Here is a 25,581-nt window from a genome sequence, read left to right on the forward strand (position 1 = left end):
TCAAACCACTCTACTGGATTTGCAATCATTTAAGGATCTCATACACAGAATCTGTTCTCTGACTCTGGGTCATTACTCAAACACTCCTTATTCAACACCTCCAATCAGATGAGACCTCTCATACTATTAAAAAAAAAAAATCTACTACCTTGAAAAAGACCTAATGGCCAAATATTTGCATTAATGGGATGAAACTGTAAAAGTAGAGAGTGCTAAATAAGCTTTGCTTTCCTCAAATATCAAAATCAGGAGGAAAATCAATGCACTGCCAGGACAGGCCAGGTCTGCCCACCTCTTTATGTATGTGGATAACAAATTAGCAGCATTTAAGTTATAACAACTTTAAAATGCAACCAAACGGTGCTGAGTTTGAGGAGATTTTACTTTCACTCAGATCTGATCAACTCAGCTTCACAAGTCAAATATGAAAGATATGAAATCTACCCTAAAAAAGAAATTTCAGAAATCTGTACTATTGAAATCCAGTTATAATTCAAACTGTAAGAAAAATAGACAAGACAAAAGATTCTGGTGATTAGCAACATGAGCCAAGATAAGTGATATACCTTGTTGTCTCTCAGGACTCACTACGCTACCCTGTTTATTGAGCATATTCTGTTCAATATGCTAATATCCTTTTTTCTATTCACAGTCAAATCTGCAGAATTCAACATTATTTCCAGGTGTTAACTGACCACAACTATTTAACATAAAGCACAATATATTTTGAGTCAGTTTTTACAGTGCTTAAAAAAATACAGAAATATAAATGCAATATATGTGAGCTATGAATATATTTCAGTTTACGTAAGAAAGCTGCAGAATAGAAATATCAGAGAATTATACCACAATGTAAAACATAATCAAGATATACCCTGCAGACTTTAGAAGAGTCAAGATATAAACTTTAAATCAAATTGGCATCATCAGTTTCTTATAAATCAAATCATCTCAGAAAAGCAGAAAATGAGTAACACAAATGTATGTATGTTGTTTCATTTTCAGCAGCCATTAACTTTATTTTAAAAAATTAACTGCTGAACTAAAATAAAAAGAAAGGTGGCACACCGAATTCCCCAAAGATGAGTTCATATGGATATCAAAAAGCATTAAACATTTAAGGCACATATATTCATTTGTCCTCTTCTTGTCATTTTCTTTTCAGCAAAAATAATTTTGAACAGCTGTGTTAGTTCTTTATTTTAATCAAGTTTCTTAAGTCACATACTGTATAGTTGGAAACCTTCAAAAAAATATGCCAAAAGTTCCATGGAGCACTGTTTCAGGCTACAAATTCTACTGACTTGATTTATCTCACAAATACATATATAACATATATACATATATATGTGTGTGTATACATATGTATTCATCCTCAGTTTATACATGGTAAATTATAATTTGACATCTTTTACTGTTTTCTTAACAGTTTCTGATACTGGAAAAAAGAGAGGAGAGGAAGAAAGGAAAGGAAGGAAGAAGAAGAAGAGGGAAGGAAAGTCAGACAATGGTAAAAATGGTTACATGAAGAAAATATTAAAAATTTAAGGAACCGACCTACAGCTAACTAATCAATGACAAAGAAGACAGGACTAAACAATGGAGAAAAGGCAAATTCTGCAATAAGTGGTGTTGAGAAAATCAGACAGCTACATGTAAAAGAATGAAATTAGAACATTCTCTAACACCACACACAAAAATAAACTCAAAATGGATTAAAGACCTAAATATAAGACTGGATACTATTAAACCCTTAGAGGAAAGCATAGGCAGAACACTCTCTGGCACATATTGTAACAATATCTTTTTGGCTTCATTTCTGAGAGTAAAAACAAAAATAAATGAGACCTAATTAAACTTACCATAAACAAAACAAAAAGACAACCTACAGAATGGGGGGAAAAATACTTACAACCAATGCAACTCACAAGGGATTAATTTCCAAAATATACAAACAGCCCACACAGTACAATTAAAAAAAAAAAAACCAATGGGCAGAAGATCTAAACAGACATCTCTCCAGAGAGGACATGTGATGGCCAAAAGGCACATGAAAAACTGTTCAAAATCACTAATTATTAGAGAAATGCAAATCAAAACCACAACGAGGTATTAACCTCACTCCAGTCAGAATGGTCACCATCAAAAAGTCTACAAAAAATAAATGCTGGATAGAGTGTGGAGAAAAAGCAACCCTCCTACACTCTTGGTGGGAATGTAAATTGGGGCAGCCACTATGAAAAACAGTATGGAGGTTCCTTACAAAACTAACAATAGAGTCGCATGTGATCCAGCAGTCCCACTCTTAGGCATGTATCTGAAAAAGACAAAAACTCTAATTTGAAAAAATACACCCACCCCAGTATTCCCAGCAGCACTATTTACAACAGCCAAAATATGGAAGCAATCTAAATGTTCACTGACAGATGAATGGATAAAGAAGATATGATTGATACATATATACACACGTGACTGATACATACACACACACAATGGAATATTACTCAGCCATAAAAGAAGAATGAAATAATACCATTTGCAGTAATATGGATGGACTTAAAAGATCATACTAAGGGAAGTAAGCCAGAAAGAGAAAGACAAACATCATGTGACATCGCTTATATGTGGAATCTTAAAAAAAATAGATATTTATAAAATAGATCCATAGACATAGAAAACAAACTTCCAAAGGTAGTGGTGGGGCAGACACATTAGGAGTTTGGGATAATTGTGTACCACTACTATATAGCACAGGAAACTATACTCAATACTTCGTAATGATTTATAAGAGAAAAGAACCTGAAAAAGGATAGCTACATAACTGAATGTGTAATATGTATAACTGAATCACTATGTTATACATCCGAAACTAACACAAACCTAAGGAAAGTATAATTCACAATTATTAAAAAGACTTATCTATAAAAGTTCACAACAGTATAGAAACCCTTTTAAATAAAAGCTGGGCTACCTGGGATATAAAACTCCTAACTCACATAATCAAAGCCAACACCTATAAGAATGAATGAAAATCTGTATGATAAACATTCAAGAGATGCTGCTTTATAGTTTAAGAACAAATGAAGGGAAATAATCTATTGTCCATCAATAAATAGCATAACTATATAATTTATCATCTAAACTTGGATACATTTGAAAGTGAAAAGGGAAGCTACTAAAATAACAACAATTTATCATTTTATTATATTCTTTTATTATAATTTTTTATTATTTCTAAAAATTACATTAGAAAGCAAATATAAACTACGATGCCTCTGAGAAAACCAGGATGTGCTATCACCATTTCAAGTGGATACAGATACTACGAATCAGATAAATTATATGCTACATTCATACAACAGAGAACTTACACAGATATTAAAAAAAAAGACTATGTTCTTTACATTTCAATAAAAGATCTCCAAGATACATTGTCAAATGATTAAAGAAGAACAACGTGTAGAATAGTATGTAAAGTATGCTACTTTCCATAAAAAATAAAATATTAAATTAAAAATATTAAAAATACTAAGAAGGAATATTTACTTACATTTGCATAAAGAAATTCTGGAAAAACACATTAAAAAACCAATGAGAGGGAGAGGATGGGAACAGGTAAAAATAGGACATTTTACTATATATTTTACCTTATTTATTTTTAACCAGGTGAATTATTAGTTATTTTTTAAAAGGTAGCAGCCCTACCCACACTCAAAATATAAATAGGTTTTAATATAAAAGTTTGCTTGAGAGATCATTTCACTTAAGTACACAAGAAAGAATTTCAGACAAACCTAAAGCATGAATTCTAAACCTGAGAAGTCTGGATTAATGTGGCTTTATAGTCAACAACAATTACTCAGAATCAATATTCTCATTTCATAAAGAAAAAATGAATGAGGACCCTTTTATAGTCTCAACCATTAAGGCATAATGGTAACAACAAAATATACTGTTGAGAAATGGGTTTTAATATTTAAGAGCCACAAAATTTAAAACATCTACAACCTAAACTATTACTCTCCTGATGCTTCCCTAATGGGAATTAATATGATAATGGTTACATTGCTGCACTGACTTGCTACTTCAATCAAATAAACATTTTTAAAAGTTTGTGTCAACTTTATATACCACCTTTCCCTCTACCTTCTAATTCTCAACCTTTGCCTACATTCCTCTATGCTAGCAATTTCTTTGCAAAAACAAAAACACACTACTGTTACAAAATAAACAATGCTTAATTTAACAAAAGAAAAACACAAGAAAATCCACAAAAGCTCTAGCGTATCTCTGGTTTCGATTCCTTTTCCATATCCCAAATTGACAAGAAGTTGTTCAGAAAAAAAAATCACATTCATATACTACATAGAAATATCACCTATGATAATGTATAATAACCAAGAAAATTACGTCCAAGTTTAGTACTTAAAAATTCCACCTAAGTTTGGGCCAAGCCTTTAAGAGCTTATTCTTTAGCAAATGAAAAAAACCTCCCTCCAAGTAGAATATTTAAGATATTCTCACCTGTTCAGTAATTGAACTCAAATCATTAGATGAAAAATCTTCCTCTTCATTCTCAAAAAACTCATAGTAATTTTCCAGAAGTCCAGCCATTATTCTGCTTACTATTTCTTGTTCTTTCAGATCTTCCACATCTGTGTAAATACTAAATGAAAAGTCCAAATTGAATTGAGAGTCCTTAAATCCATCACAGACAAAGTCTGAAGAAACTGAGTCACTTTATAGACCTGAGTGATTTATGCCACCATTCTGTGCCTCGGTTTTCCCATCTGTAAAGCCAACCTAATTTGTACCTTGTTCACAGAAATGCTGGGAGGATTAATCAGCTCTACTATAAAAAACAATGGTTCATCAAGCAACCTATGACCCTTGGGAGACAGTATAATGATTCTATTTCACAAATATAATGTTTTTTAATCAAACAAAAATTTGTGAAAAACTTACTGGAAGACATCTGGACCAAAGACAGCAGCCAAAGAGTTTGCTGACCAGATTTCTTCATGGTGTGATGCTACATTGGCTAAAAATCTACACAGGAACTTTAACAAACTGTAATTAACAGGTGGAAGCTGTTGCAAGAGGAACCTCAACTTTCTTCCAAACTCATCTTCATTATTATAATCTATAAAACATAATGACAGGGTTTTTTCTTAATGAAGTAAAAGCAAAGCTCAGATATTTTGCCAGATTCACATTACTCCACCTACATCACCAGTTTACTATAACAATTCAAAACCTCTTCACTTCCTCTACCAGAGGCCAAATGCCTTAGGGCTTTGCATTTCACTTATTAAGTGGAAGAAGTGGAGAAGGAATGCAACCCCTCAACTGTTGGAGGATGTTTTCTTCATCTATTATTCACTGGCTCCAATCCTAGAGCTTATTTTAATTTTCAACATACTGTCTTTTGCATGACTGTACATGTGTTTCCAAATTAGTGCCAACTCTAAGAAGTCAAAATGTACTCGTCAATACCAGTCAACACCAACCACTAGTAAGCAAAAATGAGAAGCAATTTAACCAGCTAACAGTATCAGAATGAAAGAAAAAAACAAGGAAGAAACGGAGTAAAAAACAGACTTCTTTTAACATTCTGCAAAGGACAATTAAATACATTCTGAAAAGGACAATTAAATTCAACAATATCAACAGAACTATCAATAAATTAGGATGCATTCCAGGACTTCCCTGGCAACGCAGTGGTTAAGACTCTCGGCTTCCAATGCAAGGGGTTTGATCTCTGGTCAGGGAACTAAGATCCTACAAGCTGCATAATGCAGCCAAAAAACCCCCAAATTATTCTTCTCGGTTTACCAAGTGAATTTTCAACTACCAGAAGACAGGTCCTGTGTTTAGGTCAATGAGTTTTCATTAACAGAAATTAGGTCTGTATCAACCCACTGACTGGTGAGGGTCCCAACGAGGAGAAGTAATTTCTCAGAGGTACCTCAAAATGTAATTAATTGCTCTAATAGGGAAAATTAACCCAATTATCTTTCATTCTGTATTTTTCTTGAGGTCCTTAAAATTAATTTAAAAATAATTATTGGGGGAAAAAATTACTGGTAAAAGGTTATGATCATGATATTGGTCATCTCTACAAAACAACACAACACTAAGAAGTTAACAGAAACAGCTATGGTCATATGAGCTTTACTTAAAATTTAAAATGCAACCAGTAACAATTCTTCTACATTTCATAATATTATCAACTGCCCAGGTACTCTGTCTTTATAATTGGTTGGAACAGTCCCTGAATGAATGTTTTTTTGAATATCTGTGACTATCAAAGTGTGAAAGTGTTAGTCTGTTAGTCGCTCAGTTGCGTCTAACTCTTTGAGACCCCATGGACTGCAGCCTGCCAAGCTCCTCTGTCCATGAAATTCTCCAGGCAAGAATACTGCAGTGGGCAGCCATTCCCTTCTCCAAGGGATCTTCCTGACCCAGGAATCAAACCCACATCTCCCACACTGAAGGCAGATTCTTTACCATCTGGGCCACCGAAATTTTTAACAACGTAAATGTAGCAGAAAAGGATTATTTAAGAAAAACCATGCATATCAACTCAAAAATATATGCATCAATTAATATTATTAATACGATAACTACATCAACACTGACAAATTCTACATAACATTCTCTTTAGCTATGTAACATACTCTTGTATTTATTTTATCATTTAACTCTCCTTATGCCCCTTCAGAATTTTAGCTCTATGAAGACAGTTTTGTTCACTTCTGCATTCCCAGACTCTAAAACGGTGCCTGGCACACAGTAGGGGGTTCAATAAAAATTAGTTGAAGAAGCTGAATAAATACACAGTAACTGAAACAAGATGCTGCACTACTAAAACATTTGATTTGACGGGGTCATAAGATTGTGGGCTACACTGGTTTTGCCTGAAATACTGTTTAAAATGCTGCTTTACTTTTATTAGTGAACATTTCCAGTATTCAAAAAAGTACTCAAAAATATTTACATCTACCAGGTTGCTTCTAAAGTCTTCAAATAAGGCAGAGCAGTGTGTGTGTGTGTGTATTAAAAACATATCTGCTGAAACTTTTTTTCCTTTTGAGCCTACTTCCTAGTTAAATGTGTGTGTGTGTGTGTCAAAAACATATCTGCTTTAACTTTTTTTTCCTTTTAAGCCTGCTGCTGCTGCTGCTAAGTTGCTTCAGTAGTGTCTGACTCTGTGCGACCCCAAAGACAGCAGCCCACCAGGCTCCCCCGTGCCTGCGATACTCCAGGCAAGAACACTGCAGTGGGTTGCCATTTCCTTCTCAAATGCATGAAAGTGAAAAGTGAAAGTGAAAGTCAAGTCGTGTCCGACTCTTAGCGACCCCATGGACTGCAGCCTACCAGGCTCCTCCATCCATGGGATTTTCCAAGCAAGAGTAGCGGATTGGGTTGCCATTTTAAGCCTACTACCTAGTTAAATCATAACCAGGAAAAATATATGTACATATCAAAGAAGATTCTTGGAAATCTTTTAAGCATTGTTAACAGGTTTTTTTTTAATGTAACAACAAATTCACAGAACTGTGAATTGTGTTTTCTACCAAAATATGATGTATAAACAACTGGACAAACTATCATGAGCTAAACCAATGGTTGATAACATTGACAATGAATGGAATGATTGTCATAACCTGGGGGAAAGAGGTACCAGTGGACAGAGTCCAGGGATTCTACTGAATATCTTAAAATTCAAGGATAGCCCCTATACTAAAGAATAACCTAGCCCAAAGTATCAGGAGTACCAAGGTTGTGAAATATTGGTCTAAATTAAAGATCAGACCACATCACACCACACCACACCACACCACATCACTTTGCAATGTCCTGCTGCCACAGAAAATGAAAACCACTCTTTAAAAAAAAAAAAAAAAAAACACTAACTCAAATGCAACTGGAAAAATGCTCCCTCCGTGACCTTAAAAGCACTAATTTCAACTATTTGTGAACATCAATTAAAATATTAACGTAAGAGTTACCTATAATAAATGGAGAGACTTTTGTCCAGAGACCCAGACAACTTCCCAAATGATTAAAGGATGAACGAATACATTTTATTACAACAGAAATACAAGTATCACCTCAAGTACCACCACACCTATCTGCATAGCTATTAAAAAAATGGGTGTCTTATATGGGTGTGTGTACATGCATGTGTGTGTATATGGGTGTGTGCTAATGGTTATGTACATGGGCAACAGAGGAGGAAGGTGGTTTTCTGAAAACAGGCCAAAAGCATTTCTGCACGTCTTAAGTTCCTTCACAAGTGAATACTGACATAGAATAATTAGTAAGATATATACTGTAACTCCATAAGTAACACAGTACATGATACTGTCATGCTTTTAAACGAGTAAATGTAGGAGTGAAAATGACAATCTCACTGACAGAACAGCTTCTGACTGATAGCATCAATGAGAGGCAGTAACTTTATTATCCCTAAATCTCATCCCACTTATTCATTTATAAATTTTCAGTCAAAACTGAAAGATTATCAGATTCTTAGAACTTTAAAAGATCTGTCTACAATTCTGTAACACAGGGAAAATGGAATCCTATCATTATAAAAACAAAATGAATGCCTCTAAGACATAAAAAGAGCTCAAAAAACTCTAACACATCAGTTTCATTATATATATTTAATGGGTGCAAAAATGCTTATTAGGTGACTCAATATAAACATTTGAAAAAATACCTACTTCCAAGAAAAGAAATTTGAAATAGATTCAGAAATTCAAAACAAAAGTATTATTTCTTGGGACAAAAAAAGAAAATTACACTTCAAAAAAAGGTGACGATATTGATCCTTAATTCTGAAACCTGTTCTTTGATCCAGGTGGCATAATAAAGAAACAAAACTGAATCAGGCTAACTATTCCTGAATAAATCAAGTATAAAATGAGCTCTATCATCTAGCTGTATAGAGAAAAACATATATAACAGGATCATAAATTATCTTTGTATTGACTTTTAACACATATATAAGAGCCATCTATTAACTTAGGCTTGCTTTTAAATTTAAAAAAATAGTATTTAAGAAAAAATAAAATGGAAAAATATTCTCAAAAGGAAATCCTCTTCTTCTAACCATACACAACTTAAGGATATATACAAACAAAATATCCAGCTCTCACAGCGAGTAGGGATTAAGGAAGCAGTTATAATTTCTTACTATCACCGAATTTCTCTAGAAGTTCCATTTCAAAAAATTAAAGAGATTCCACAATACAAAGAAAAGCCAGAAAAAATATACAGAGTGAAGTAAGTCAGAAAGAAAAACACCAATACAGTATACTAACACATATACATGGAATTTAGAAAGATGGTTAATGATAACCCTATATGCGAGACAGCAAAAGAGACACAGATGTATAGAACAGTCTTTTGGACTCTGTGGGAGAAGGTGAGGGTGGGATGATTTGAGAGAATAGCATTGAAACATGTGTATTATCATATGTGAAATAGATTGCCAATCCAGGTTCGATGCATGAGACAGGGTACTCAGGGGTGATGCACTGGGATGACCCAGAGGGATGGGATGGGGAGGGATGTGGGAGGGGGGCTCAGGATGAGGAACACATGTATACCCATGGTTGGTTCATATCGATGTATGGCAAAAACCACTACAATACTGTAAAGAAATTAGCCTCCAACTAAAATTAATAAATTTAAAAAAAATACAAAGAAATGGATAATACAGTTGATCCCTAAACAATACAGGGGTTGGGGTGCCAACCCTCCACACCATTGAAAAGTCATGTATAACATTACAGCAGGTGCACCAAGTCCACGGTTCCCCATGTGTCGATTCAACCAACTGTAGATCATGTAGTACCATAGTACACATTTATTGAAAAAATATGTAAGTTCAAACCCATGTTGTTCAAGAGTCAACTGTATTACATGTCAACTTCATAAATTTTCCTATGTAATAAAACATGTCACACTATTATATACACATGAACACCATTTGGCTCAAGAAACAGAAGCATCTCATCGCTTCTTGGTTCTTTTACCTTTCTGCATACCTCTAGGTTTATTTTTCTTGTCCATCACAGATAAGCCCTATTTTTAGTCACCACCAAAAAACTAACCCAACAGAGACAAATGAATTTCTTTATTTGGTTTGCAATCTGATGTCCAATTTGATATTTTATCATGGGGTAGCAAAGAATTGGACACAACTGAGAGACTTTCACTTTCCTTCAGGCGTCCAAGAACAAGTTTTAGGTATAGTCCAAACTTAGAATCAAAGCTGTCTTCTGGTTTTTGCTGCTGCTGCTGCTGCTGCTAAGTCACTTCAGTCGTGTCCGACTCTGTGCGACCCCATAGACGGCAGCCCACCAGGCTCCACCATCCCTGGGATTCTCCAGGCAAGAGCACTGGAGTGGGTTGCCATTCCCTTCTCCAATGCATGAAAGTGAAAAGGGAAAGTGAAGTCGCTCAGTCGTTTCTGACCCTCAGCGACCCCATGGACTGCAGCCTTCCAGGCTCCTCCATCCATGGGATTTTCCAGGCAAGAGTACCGGAGTGGGGTGCCATTGCCTTCTCCGGGTTTTTGCTACAATATTCAATCAAACCAAGGATAAACATAGGAACATCGCCACTAACCAACATCACTGGCTACTATGGGGCCTTCTGCCACACATCTTTCTTTGCTGTTGTTCCTTCCTTTCTCTCTCTTTGTTCTTGTCTCCTGCTTTTCCTCCTTCTCATCTTATATCTTAGGCTCACTAAAACCAATCATAAAAAGTTAATAGCACCACAGGAATCGAAGAGGTTGCCATTCCTTTAACTAGACAATATAGCCCCAAAGAGCATATGTATTCAAATGGGAACTAAGAAATTATTCTCAGAATTACTATAATTACTGCTTACATGTCAAGATTTCTAAAAGATAAAAGATTTCGAAATTAAATGTTAAGTGATTGACTGGTAAGATTCAGATTATGTTACCTTGAGAAAGTTGCATCAGGTGAATATGCAAACTGCCAGGGATAACAGGTTCAGGAAGTTCTTGAAGGAAAAACCTAAGAAGACTAATAGCTGAGGGAACATCTGCTTCCTTAACCAAATCCACCTCTTCTCCACTGTCGTATCTCTGCCGAAGCCACTCCACTGTCTCAGCATTTCCATTGACTTGAAAAAGTCCTTGTTGCTCCAGACCTCCTACATTAGTTCAAGGCAAAAATTAAGTAAGTTTCAACTACCATATATATTCATTCTCCAATGAACTTAAAATATTCGTACTTTCTGAAAGCCATTCTTGTATCCCCTGATAGGGCTGAACAGCTTCAAATCACACATCTAAAATCACACACTGTCTCTGTCTTGAAGGATACTGTACTTTATCCCACCCTCTTATATTCGTTAAAAAATATTCTTATTGTCCCTCCCACTAAAATATGCTCTAAATCAGGCATATCTGAATATATGACTTTAAGTGAAAGACACACTAAAAAAAAAGAATTTCCATCAGTTTTCCCCACAATATTTTAGACATTGAGTACTGAGGAAAAAAATAATCCAAGGTCAAAATGGGATAAGTTGTGTCTATTAAAACAAAGGCTAGCCCTCAAAGTATGGAAATATATACCATGTTCCTCAATATAGTCCACTACATGGCGGACTATGAACGGAACCTCATTGTCTGGATGTCCTCCCTGCTGCAGCTCATCAAGTGGAATTCCAAATATTTTGTTAGCAAGAACGGAGTTGCAGTTACTCAAGGAAGGGGAGGAGCTCTTCCTCATATCTTTTTTGCAGCCAGAAATCAAAGCTGTCTTTTCTGCCAAATGAAAGGAAAAAAAAAAAAGACTATAATGATTAACTGGAGGCAATATGACTAAATACATTAAAGAAGAAGGCTTTACACCTGAATGTGTTCTTATCTATTAAATCTCTTCCAGTTACCAGGCCCATAGTGTGTTCTACAATTAAAGCTCAATACAATCACCTAAACATTTTCTCTACTATGTGAAGTTAGTTCTGAATGCTCCCTTTAGTGAATGTTGCTCAGTCGTGTCCGACTCTTTGCGATTCCATGGACTACACAGTCCATGGAATTCTCCAGGCCAAAATACTGGGGTGGGTAGCCTTTCCCTTCTCCAGGGGATCCGCCCAACCTAGGGATCGAATCCAGGTCTCTCACATTGCAGGCAGATTCTTTACCAGCTGAGTCACCAGGGTAGCCCAAGAATACTGGCATGGGTACCCTACCCCTTCTCCAGCAGATCTTCCCAACCTAGGAATCAAACCGGGATCTCATGCACTGCAGGCGGATTCTTTACCAGCTGAGCCACCAGGGAAGCCAATACTAATGCCATGCCATGACTGCCTATTTATCAAACAATGGCAAAACTGATCACTGAACTTCGCAATGGATATTAATGTCTCAAAGACAAATTAAGGGGCAAATTTTGCACCATTAAGACCTTACTAACCAAGCTTAATAATGACACAAGTAAAAGGTCAAACCTAATCATTTCTGGACTCTGGTATATGAAGCTCATCTAACCACTCATTCATAAGCAACCTAACAGGAGAGAATCTTTTTTTTTAAATGACAGGCTAATAAGAACAAGATTAACTAGTTCTTATTTCTACATGACAGAGCAGCCATAAACATTTCCTTTATAAACAAAGGAAATTCTTCAGCTCTAGGCATCTACCTTTAATGAGAATGTTCTTTTATCAATCCTGCTGCTTCATAGTTATTCGAAAGGAAAACTTCCACAGTCTGTCTAGTTCAGAAGAAATAAATTATTCATCTTAACTCTGTAGGACTTGTGATCAATAAAGAATCAGTGGGCAAAACAATGTTTCCAATTTCTGAATCATCAAAGAACAAATAATCTCAATAAATGTTCATTTTCTAAAATAATCATTTATGGGAATTCCCTGGTGGTCCAGTGGTTACAACTCTGTGCTTTCATTGCTGAGGGCATGGTTTCAATCCTTGGTCCGGAAACTAAGATCCCACAACCCACGTAGCATGGCCAAAGGAATAAAAAATAAAAACGAAATAAAAATTTATTACTTTATATGGATAAAGGAAAGAAAAACTTTTTTCAAAAGTTGATAATGAACAAAAAGACACCAACTGAGCTTTTTCATCACCCCAGAAACACAATGCCTTTCACACTACAAGAGAAAGATAAGAGCAAAACAAACAAAAAAAAGCTCAATATTCTAAAAGTTTACACAAATAAATGTATATGTATATGTCCATATGTATAAAAGGTAAACCCACTGGAGAACAAATGAAACTTATAGAAATAGTAAAAATTAACTTAGGGACAGCAAAATGCCATAAATGTAAACAGTTTCAGACAAGCAAAATCCATTCTTTAACACATATGATGTCAGCTAATAACTACAAAACCTGAACTTAACAATTCAATAGCAGCAATAGGAAATTAATTCTAAAATCTCTGTGGATATATAAGCATGGGATAATTACTATTGTGAAAACTTACCTTTGAGTACTTAAACACCTAAGTTTAAAAAATGGTTTCTGCACCAGCTACCCTCACTGAGCAAGCATTCTTTTGTCATTTATGGCTGTTTGAGATTATGGCAGAAGATCAGCCTATAGTTCCTCATTGAAGAAACGCAGAACTCGATCAGTACTTCAGCAGTTAATCTAGAAGAGAAAACAAAAAAAAACAATTCTTTTAATTTCCTATGACATCTTTAACTGTGAGAAGAGACTAGAATAAGCAGTGAATCTATTCAGGAAGGACACTAAAAGAAAAAAAGCATTCTTCTGCCTAAAAAAAAAATCTGTCTGAAAGGGATTTCCCTGGTAGTCCAGTGGCTAAGACTGCAAGCTCCCAATGCAGGGGGCCTGGATACAGTCCCTGGTCAGGGAATTAGATACCACATGCCACAACTAAGACCTGATGCAGCCACATAGACAAATAATTTTTTTAAAAATCTGCCTGAGAACAAGAGGCAAAATCTTACACAAAGTTTCAAATTATGATGGCTAACCTGGGTATGAATCTTTCTGCTAAAGATAAACGCATTGCACAGGATAATCTTTGACAGCACACATCTTCAGGGATTACACCATTCTCATAATACATTTTTCCTCAATGGACCCTTCATTTGTGCACACACCCACACGCACATCCCACCCAGTCCTATTCCATCCTTACTCATACACTCAGAGCTAAACATGGAAGCACTTTTAGATCAGAGTGAAAGACATGAGTTTATGCTTGGTATCACACTTACATACTTTACTTTGTATACAAGAAACATTCTGTTATCCAGAATACAGTAGTACGCACCTTCTAATTTGAAGAGGCAATAGCGCATGTTGGAAAAGAGGAGTTTTCCAACTAGAACTAGAAAGTGCGTATGCAACGTGTATACACAGCACTAGAAAGGTGCATATTCAAGTATTAGCTCTGTAAATGTGATCCTGAACAGCTTCCATGTCGCTAAGCCTAGGTTTCCTTATATAAAAAAATCCCTACATGTTATATTTTACTGAGAAAATCCATGCATGCCTTAGAAAGAAAATCAATTTCTTTCTCTTCTTTACATACTGTTAAAAGGCCAGCAAAAGAGGCTGTGGAGAGACAGAAGGACAGGGAAAACCTGTTGGCAATGTGTTTAATATTTGGTCTCATCATCTTCTGTAAATTCTAATACTCTATGTAAAATCTTCTAATAAGCTCAGTACACTGCAGGTCCCTGCTCAAGAGGGGTTCAGGTAAGCAGAAGAGTATTATCATATAGTGTGGTTTTCAAAAATGTGTTAACAGTAACATATACCTCCAGGAGGAACATTAAAAACGGAGGGGAAGGAAAACCACATTCCCACAACAAATGTTTAGTAGATGATTACTTCCAAAACATCCTGAAATGCCTGCTAAAACATGTAGTCTCTTACATGAAAAACAACTTCAAAGTTATATAAGATCTTTTAGAGAGATTAACCTCAGGGACAAGACGTCTAATAACCAACCAACCCTCCTCTGTGATTTCATAAAACTACAATGAGCAATGAAATCAAGTATATTTTGTATAATCACACTCGCTAAATCATGGTGCTAGATGCAACACACATATTTTACCAACTGCAACCACTAAACAAAACATTTCACCTTAAGACAGCTCATTTACCCCTCTTTTTTATTCAAAGTATTCACGTAAAAACTGGCTGCCCCTAGAGAAAATCTATTAGTAAATAGCCTGATTAATTCTGAGTAACTCTCAAAAAGGTTTCATGGCCACAGTCAACTATTTTATAACCTACATGATTTCAAACTTTTAAATCAGAAGAAAAGTAATAAAGACAAAGGGAGATAAAATCCCCTGTGACTAAGTCCCCTCACCTATTCTCCTTACTGATATCCTCAATACTCAAATCTAACCTGAATTTCCTGCACAAAATTCCTCAACTGTTTTCCAATGCCTAGAGCCCTGGGCTCCAAATTTTTCAATCAGGAAAAAGATTACGACCATACCTCTCAAACATGTGTATATCTAAGGTAAAATATTGAATACCCTAAGATATTATGAACATAATAAACATACACTCTAATAACATTTTTAAAGGTAATTCTCTGGCAGTTTAGTAGTCAGGGCTCTGCACTTCCACCCAAGAGGCACTAGCTTAACTCCTTATCAGGGAACTAAAATTCTACTTGCAGCACGACTCAGAAAAAGAAAAAAAAATTAACATTAAAAATAAACAGAAATGTAAATTGTATTCCTCCACCTCCACAAACATGGTGGCTCAGACGGTAAAGCATCTGTCTACAACGTAGGAGACCTGGGTTCAATCCCTGGGTCGGGAAGATCCCCTGGGGAAGGAAATGGCAATCCACTCCAGTACTATTGTCTGGAAAATCCCATGGACAGAGGAGCCTGGTAGGCTACAGTCCATGGGGTCACAGAGAGTCAGACACGACTGAGCGACTTCACTTTACTGCCCATTCAAAGTGCCAGCACCTCACTTTTGAGACCAGCGACCTACAGCACTGGTTTCCTAACTTCATCTGGGGATGGGGAAGGGTTTGTTCAATATACAGACATTCAGTATACAGCCACAACCCCAATCTAGCATCCGTGAGAACCTGGCCAGGGCCTCTGTATGTTTAATCAGCTCTTCGAGTGACTGTAATAGATACAAAGTTTTATGAACCTCTGACATACACCGCAGACTTCACCTAAAATCTCCTTTCCTGACATCCCTCCACCTCACTCTACTCTCCAACAATATTTAAATACCTGAAATTCACAACCCACACCTCCCAAGCTGTGCATGCATTCTGTTTTCTGTCTTGGAGCCCTAACTCAACACCATGACAAATTCCATCTTGTACATCAAACTTCCAATTCACCATCAAGTCTCAACTTTACTTCCTCTATCAAACCCTCCGTGACTTCCTGAAGCAGACAGTTCTCCTTCTCTTTTACTCCTATAATGTTTCTTACCTTTTTAGCAATGATCCCATAGAATCTAAAAATATGTCTGTCTCTTTTTTTCAAGAGAGGACCTTGTAGGTAGCGACCCTGTCATTTCATCTTTGTATAGCCCCATACAATCCCTAACACATAATATAAAGTTTAAAATATATGTTGAATAAAGACATAAATAAGAATAACACTGGCTATTCAAGGTTAAGAAGATAAATAAGAAGTGAACATCTCCTTAAGTGATTAAAAACTAAACAAAACATCAAAAGTGGCTGCCATATCTCCTTCCAGCAATAATCAAAGATAATCAAAGCAAGAAAGAAAACCACTTTATAATAACTTTAGAGTATAATGTATAAAAATACAACAATCACTATGTTGTATATCTTAAACTAATAATACTGTAAATCAGTTATAATTTTTTAAAAGAATGAAAAGAAACTCTGATTTATATCTATAAGCACTTCATAAGTTATTTCTCATACCTAAAAAATGCTATTTTTTTAATATAAAAAGCACTATTCCCCTTTTACAGGTATTGAACCTCAAGGCACTGAGCTAAACTTCAAAATTTGTAAAAGATGCTAGAGTGTGCTGCCAGATCTAACTCCAAATCTAATAGAAGTAATTTAAGTCTTAAGAAACTAGAACACTAAAATGAGCAGTATTATGCAGGCAAAAAGATATACTCTCACATCTACTTGGAAATAAGCCACAAATCTGATTCAAAAGCCAGGGAAACCATAAGGTAACTGAAGTTAGTCTCCAAGATAGATGAAGAAACTTCCTCAAAGGATGACCTTTTAAGATACTTATCAGTAGTCAGATCTTGAGTTTTATAAAGTTCACATAACAGTGCATGAAAAACAGGTTAGAGTGCTGGAGTGATGTTTAATCCTAAAGTATGAGAAAATGTGACACTTTAAATGATGTCTCCTCATGAAAGGGTTTAAGTGTTGTGTGCTAGAGCAAGCTGGCTCCCAAAAAATTCCTTTACGTTCACTCCAAGGTCACCGGTTACTACTTTAGCATGATTTTCTACTAAGTCAAAGTGAGTAAATGTTAAATTAGTTCTTCTAAGTACCAACATGACTGAGCCTTTCAGAAAAACAAATAGCTCTACAATTTAGAAGATGACACAAAATATCTGAGAAAGCATATATGCACTAAAGAGAACCCATCCTAGTCAATTACATCATGGGTATGATCTCAACTGTGACAAATGTTGACTCTTCAAGACTCCTCTGTTCTAGTAACTTTTCACCCCTCCCGTTCCTCCACTGAAAACATGCTCACCTTGGGCCTACTAATGAGTATGATCTTAAGACTAGCATATCATTTCTTGCTGCTCTTTAATAACAATCTACAATACACTTCTTAAAAAAAAAAAAAAAAAACCATTGGAAGTAATTCCACAACCTGTTCTAACCAAATGGATCCCTTGAGAGCAGAAGATTTCTCTCTTTTTGCACAGACCTGTGTAAAAATTGCTGGCGAGGTATGGGGCAAGAGTGACATACAAACAAAAAAGCACTGACTATACTTATATTTTGTATATGTCTTTTCCACTTAATTATGAACTTTGAGAGGAAAAAAAAATAAGATTTCAACTTTGTTTCCCAGGTTGTGAATATTATACAACAGCAGAACTCTAATATCTGAAATGATGCTATCATTTCTGATAAACTTTCCAGTTCACTATCCAACTGAATCTTCACAACCACTCCCTGTGAAATAAGCATAGTAGATTACCATTTTCTTTCTCAAAAGAATAACAAAAAAAATTTCAGAGCTGAAGAAACTGGTTTAAATTTAGTCACTTGACTAGTGTGTAGGTCACTAAAATAGTAAAACTCTAGTCCGCTGCCTTTTAGTTAACACTCTTTTAGACAACAATGACTGCAGCCAACACTGAAAATACTGTCTGAAATTTTACTGAAATATATGAAATGATACTTCATAAAGGTAATTCATAAAGCAAATATTCTGTACTTGCTATTCAAAAATTATTATGCCAACACCTGTATATATATCTTGAAATTATTAGTTTCAAAAGTGGTTCTACAATGAACCACAATATAGTCTGCTTTTAACATAAAAATATTTTCTTATCTGATCCTTAATTTGAGCTCCTACTGACTCAGACAGTTAAGCATCTGTCTACAATGCGGCAGACCTGGGTTCGATCCCTGAGTCAGGAAGATCCCTTGGAGAAGGAAATGGCAATCCACTCCAGTACTATTGCCTGGAAAATCCCATGGAGAGAAGAGTCTGGGAGGCTACAGCCCATGGGGTCGCAAAGAGTCGGACACAACTGAGCGACTTCACTTTCACTTTTCCAAACTTTAAATCCACTGCGTGTGTGTGGTGCTCAGTCGTGTCCAACTCTTTGTGATCGCATGGACTGTAGCCCACAAGGCTCCTCTCTCCGTGGAATTTTCCAGGCAAGAAAACTGGAGCGGGTTGCCATTTCCTCCTCCAGAGGATCTTCCGACTCAAAAGATCAAACCGCATCTCCTGAGTCTCCTGCATTGGCAGGCGGATTGACTGGTATCCAAAAGACCTCGCCCTAGTCTTCCCCCCAAATATGAAGCACCTACTATGTCAATCAGCAAGTGATATGAGCTTTATTTTCACTTTTCCTTTTCAATTACAAGGAACAGCAGCCTGATACACAAAAACAAAAATACATATTTTAAGTAAACAATTCAAGTTTTTCTATTTTTCCATTTCAGAAAAGGGCAATAATAGATAGAAACCAGACATGCATTTCTCTGAAAAATGCTTAAAACCAAAGAGAATAGAACTATTACACATCATATACAAAAGAAAAAATACACTGAAGTGAGGTAAAAATCCAACCAAAAAGATTTAGGGTATTTCCTTCTCGAGTAGAAATCTAATAAATTTCATTAAATTATCTTGTCAACCCACTGCATATCCCTCAACCTAAGACTTTTGTACATGCTGGTTCATTTACCCCAAACACTGTCCCTTACTTCCTCTTTCTCATCTTCCACTCTTACTCAAGTCTCATTCTTGGAGGGGGTTCTCCAATCCATCTAACCCAATGATATCCCCTGCTAATTTTCTTAGGGCACGTTATTCCTCGGCTCCAAAACATGCATCGTAAGTTTTATTATACATCCCCTTCTGTGTCTGTTTAAAGTCTCTTTCCCCCAAGAGAATATATAAGTTCCTTAAAGTCTGCTGGTGGGTTGCTTTTTTAAAAAAAACAGCTTTATTAAGGTATAATTTCAGTTCAGTTCAGTCGCTCAGTCGTGTCCAACTCTTTGCGACCCCATGAATCGCAGCACGCCAGGCCTCCCTGTCCGTCACCAACTCCCGGAGTTCACTCAGACTCACGTCCATCAAGTCGGTGATGCCATCCAGCCATTTCATCCTCTGTCGTCCCCTTCTCCTCCTGCCCCCAATCCCTCCCAGCATCAGAGTCTTTTCCAATGAGTCAACTCTTCGCATGAGGTGCCCAAAGTACTGGAGTTTCAGCTTTAGCATCATTCCCTCCAAAGAACACCCAGGGCTGATCTCCTTCAGAATGGACTGGTTGGATCTCCTTCCAGTCCAAGGGACTCTCAAGAGTCTTCTCCAACACCACAGTTCAAAAGCATCAATTGTTCGGCGCTCAGCCTTCTTCACAGTCCAACTCTCACATCCATACATGACTACTGGAAAAACCATAGCCTTAACTAGACAGACCTTTGTTGGCAAAGTAATGTCTCTGCTTTTCAATATGCTATCTAAGTTGGTCATAACTTTTCTTCCGAGGAGTAAGTGTCTTTTAATTTCATAGCTGCAGTCACCATCTGCAGTGATTTTAGAGCCCCAAAAAATCAAGTCTGACACTGTTTCCACTGTTTCCCCATCTATTTCCCATGAAGTGATGGGACTGGACGCCATGATCTTCGTTTTCTGAATGTTGAGCTTTAAGCCAACTTTTTCACTCTCCTCTTTCACCTTCATCAAGAGGCTTTTTAGTCCCTCTTCACTTTCTGCCATAAGAGAGGTGTCATCTGCATATCTGAGGTTATTGATATTTCTCCCGACAATCTTGATTCCAGCTTGTGCTTCATCCAGCCCAGCATTTCTCATGATGTACTCTGCATATGAGTTAAATAAGCAAGATGACAATATACAGCCTTGATGTACTCCTTTTCCTATTTGGAACCAGTCTGTTGGTCCATGTCCAGCTCTAACTGTTGCTTCCTGACCTGCATATAGGTTTCTCAAGGGCACGTCAGGTGGTCTGGTATTTCCATCTCTTTCAGAATTTTCCACAGTGTGTTGTGATCCACACAGTCAAAGGTATAATTTACATATCATAAAATTCACTCTTTTCAAGTGCATAATTCAATGTCTAATAAATGTACGGTTATACAACTATCATCAAGCAAATGCTCTGGTTTTGCTCCTTCGTGTATCTTACATTTAGAAAAAGAAAAATAAATATCCAGTGAGTGAATAAATAAATCTGATAATGAATTATCCTTCATACCATTACAGTTCATATCTATCTAGTGTACCATGTGATTAGGAGTTGGTGCATTAAACCCACCTTTATTACATTCTGTTTTTAAAATCCTTCATTATTCCCATTTCCAATCAAAGCCAGCTCTTCTATAAGGTCCCAAAGTGAACCACCCCACATACAAGCCTACTGCATCACCTGGAGAACACTGTTTCAGGTCAAGTTCATGTGTACATACTATACTTTCTTTTTCTCCATCCAGTAACCCTTTCCTCTGCTCCTAGCTGTGTTAACAAAATATAAAGAAAGTTTAACAGCATTAACCCTACTCATTGGAGAGGCTAGGATCTTCGTTTAATGCATCACTTTTGTAATGCTGAGGTTATACAAGTAAGTTCTCCATCTTGATATATACCTAATTGAGATCTTTTTAATGCAGTGTGACTTACTAAAGTATTGGAAACCTTTTTCAGATGAAAAATCTCTTCCCTGTTTATCCATCTGTAAACAGAAATTCTGCCCCCTTCCTTTTTTTTGGCCATGCCTTGTGGCATGTAGGATGTTAGTTTCCCAACCAGGAATGGAACCAAGGCCTCCTGCAGTGGAAGCACAGAGTCCTAATCACTGGACCACGAGGGTATTCCCCAATTTCAATTTTTTTTAATTTCAGTACTTCATTCATTTTTAAGAACCACTAAAGTTTTCAGATAAAAGATTTGAATCATTTACAAAATGACTTTTTGAAAGTAACTCAACAACAAAGAAACGAAACTCAATTTAAAAAACTGAGCAAAGGGCTTAAACATTTCTCCAAAGATACACAGAAGAAAAAATGTTCAGCATCAGTCTTAGGGACATGCAAATCAAAACCACAATGAGATACCTGTTCACCCCCATTAGGATGGCTATTACCAAATAAACCAACAAACAAGGGGAAGTAACAACTGCTGAAGAGATGGAGAGAAATTGGAACCCTTGTGCATTGCTAAATGAGAATGTAAAATGGTGCAAGCAGTCCTGGAAAACAGTTCAGACATTCCTCAAAAAGTTAAACACAGAATTATCAGCAACTTCACTCCTCGGTATATACCTAAAAGAATCAAATGCAAGAACTTAAACAGATACTTGTACACCAATGTTCACAGCAGCATTACTCACTAAAGCCAAAAAGTAGAAACAATCCAAATACTCATCAAGAGATGGATGGATAAACGAAATGCTGTATATACACACGATGGAATATATTATCCAATCTGAAAAGGGAAGGAAATTCTGATACACAGGACAATATGAATGAACCTTGAAAAACATACTAAACGAAATATGCCAAACACAAAAATAGGACAAATGCTATTTGATTCCACCTATATAAGGTACCAAGGACAGGCAAATTATAGAGACAGAAAGAAGAACAGCAGTTACCAGGGGCTAGAAGGAAGCGGGAATGGGGAATTACTGCCTACACAGTTTGTTTGGAATGGTGAAAAAGCACTAGAAATGGAAACTAACAATGGTTGCACAAGGGCTTCCCCAGTGGGTCAGCCTACAATGTAAAGAATCAGCCTTCAATGTGGAAGACGCAGGTTCAATCCCTGGGTTTAAAAGATCCCCTGGAGGAGGAAACCCACTCCAGGATTCCTGCCAGGAAAATCCCATGAACAAAGGAGCCTGTAGGGCTACAGTCCATGGGGTCACAAACAACTGGACACAACTGAGCACCCATGAAGGCAATGGTTGTACAACACTGAGAATGTACTTAATGCCACTGAATTGTACACTTAAAAATGGTAAATTTTACGTCATACACATTTATCACAATTTGTTTCAAAATATAGCTACAATTTATATTATTATGTTCTCCAATATTAAAGTCAGGGTACAACAAAGAGGGAGGGGCTTTGGCAACCCACTCCAGTATTCCTGCCTAGGAAATCCCAAGGACAGAAGAGCCTGGTGGGCTACAGTCCATAGGGTCAAAAAAGAGTCAGACATGACTTAGCAACTCAACAAGGGAAGCCATGCACAGACTGAGGTTATTCATAGATGATAATAAAAAGAGCTGTTTTATTGGTGGGGGAAACTGACATGGCACAATACATTCATTTTAGTCATTATCTCTGTCCTAAAACAAACAGCATTCTAATAAAAACAATAAAGAGTAAGGAAAATTGTGTTCAGGAGGAAAGAGATATATAGCAAAATTGTACTTTATGATCAATTTTTTTGTGAACGTAAAGCTTCTCTAAAAATAGCCTACTAATTTTTTAAATAAATAAAATTTTAAAGACATAAAAAATACGAGAATTCTATACTCATATTAATACCAAAAAATAAAACAGTATACATGTAGTTTAAAACACATATACAACGTAACATTTACTTCACCTAAGGAAGAATTTTACGACACTGATAAACCTTTCTACATCTTTCCCAGGATTTAAGAAGTGTCCCAGATCCCTAACCGGTAACACAATTAAATCGTTGAAAATACGGCCCAAATTTTAAAAGGAGCAGAGATTAAAAAAGTAAGAAGCTACCGACAGATATACAAATGAGAAGCAGTTCATTAATTCCATTCAACAAGTACGGGCATAAAAGCACAGTACCTGAGAGACACCCAGGCCATCAAGTATTGCATGCAAGGTTACAAAAACGAAAGCTGAAGACATAGCCCCACATTAACCCAGAAAGTCAGTAATTCAACACCACCCTTTAATGTCCACCTTTTAAGGTAAGTGCACCCCAGTTATTTAACCTTCATAATCTGCATTACTGAGATCCCAATTGCCATTTTTAGATTATCATCAACTTGAAAATAAGGTAAGTGCCCAATCTTAGGTACTTTTTTCATTGATTAGGCGGCATAATGGGGAGCCGAACGAAATGTCAGTTTGGTTTTAAATCGACTTTTAATTGAAGTATACCAACTTCCCACTGGGCAAGTGTGTCAACTGACTGAATTTCCCATTACCTTATCTAGGAAACCAGGCGCCCTGAGACAGTGCTATACCCTAGCCTGGTCTATGCAGAGTGCATTCTAGACAAGTCCCCAGTGCACCAACAGCCCAATTTTGGCTATATTCTCTGAACGATTTAAGGAAGTAAGCAACCACTTATCTCACGTGATCTTAAAAAGGGGCGCAGTAGAGCCCGGATTAAACCACACTTTTTTTTTTTGCATCAACTTCACTGCCCAGCACGAAGGAAAAGGGCAGGGAGGCGGTGTAGGTTCGGTGTGCAGGGGAGGCTAGCAAACAAGCGCAGGCAGCTGTGCCTTCCACTTAGGGGGAGCTAGGAAGTGAGAACGCACACCCGCTCACGCGCACTGCAGCGGCTGAAAATATCGAAGACTGCCACACCCCCTGGAAGCCAGGGGCACAGCTTCACCGTATTTTGCTTGAGAAGAAAGGGGGCCCTCTCTACGGAATGACGCACCTTTAGGGCTCTGCCCGGTCTCCCACGCACCAAGATGGGCAAAGCCCTAGAAACCAGCGCGAGTGGGACACGGCGCCGGGGGGCGGCAGAGGGGTGAGGGACGCGGCTCTGTGACCGGCGCATGCGCAGATAGGGGTACCCGCCCGTTCACCTACCCTTGGAACCGCGACGCCCCGTTCCCCGGCCGCGGCCGCTTCTCCAGGACCCGCGGCGACTGCAAGAGGGCGAGAACTGAGGCCCCAAGTGACTCCGCGACCGGCGAGCCTCTTCCTGTGGCGGCCACTGGCGGGAGGCTGAGGCGACGACTGTGGCTCGGGGCCAGCCCGGTAGGCGACCCCCGGATGCCCCCGGCCGTGGCGGCGGCGGAGACGCGGAAGACGGGGCGGGAGCAGCCACGGAGGCAGCGACTGAGGCGCAGAGCCTCCCTAAGAGCGAGCGGAGGAGAGCGGAGGGCGGAGGGCGCAGGGCGGGCTGGGGCCGGGCCGGACGTGACGTGCGTGGGAGGGGGCGGGGCGGGCCCGCGGGCGGGGGCGGGGCGAGTGTGCAGTGAGAGCTGGGGACCCGTCACAGACGCTGAGTGCAGATGTGAAGTCTGTGCACTTAGAGTCCGGGTTGGGGGAGAAGGAGGGTCCGTCACTCCAAATTTGGGCCCCCGAGTTAGAGTTGAGAAGCAGGGCGCGGACCCGAGGGAGGTGTCTGGGGGTCCTCAGTCTGGAGAGGTTGGAAAAAAAGAGGAAAGTGGGGAGGGGACGCAGGAGTCATGAAGGGCAAATCCCGCAGCCCGAGGTCACTCCTGGTCTCTGCAGAGGGAACATGCCACTTTGCAGGAAACCAGAAAAACCCGGGTACCCTTATCTAGGTGAGGAGCGCGGAGGCTTGAACAGAAAACCTCCGGGCAGATTGAAGCGGTGACTCACGTTCTCTTTCTCAGCGATGGAGATTAAACTGGGGACTGTCCGCCCGCACCCTTTCTCTTCACCTAAGGACACGACCTAGAGTCCAGAGATAATATAGATGCCTTTGGTGCCGAAAGCATCCGGGAATATGAAAGTCGAGAGACCATATGCTTACATAGAGTTTCCTATACTGATCCAGAATTTGAGAGGCAAAGCTGAAAGGCAGAAAGAATGAGGAGCTCTCTGAGCCTAGGGAATCTGGACTTGCTTGCAAAGCCAGACCGACCGTGC

At 37.9% G+C, this 25,581-nt stretch overlaps 1 protein-coding gene across 1 annotated transcript in view; it reads right to left on the bottom strand.

Moving 5' to 3' along the window:
* Positions 1–13,627, bottom strand: part of FAM13B (family with sequence similarity 13 member B) — a 67,342-nt gene extending 53,715 nt beyond the window's left edge. Inside the window, exons 1-5 of the mRNA XM_068980519.1 lie at positions 13,515–13,627; positions 11,633–11,824; positions 10,993–11,205; positions 4,966–5,143; positions 4,525–4,666 (exon numbers count right to left, since the gene is read on the bottom strand). Of these exons, the coding sequence (XP_068836620.1) occupies positions 4,525–4,666; positions 4,966–5,143; positions 10,993–11,205; positions 11,633–11,789 (690 nt within the window). The 5' untranslated portion in view covers positions 11,790–11,824; positions 13,515–13,627. The remainder of the gene's footprint in view (positions 1–4,524; positions 4,667–4,965; positions 5,144–10,992; positions 11,206–11,632; positions 11,825–13,514) is intronic.
* Between the last annotated feature and the right edge of the window lie 11,954 nt (positions 13,628–25,581).

Source organism: Capricornis sumatraensis, chromosome 9 (assembly GCF_032405125.1).
Source record: "Capricornis sumatraensis isolate serow.1 chromosome 9, serow.2, whole genome shotgun sequence".
NCBI classification, from domain to species: Eukaryota; Metazoa; Chordata; class Mammalia; order Artiodactyla; family Bovidae; genus Capricornis; species Capricornis sumatraensis.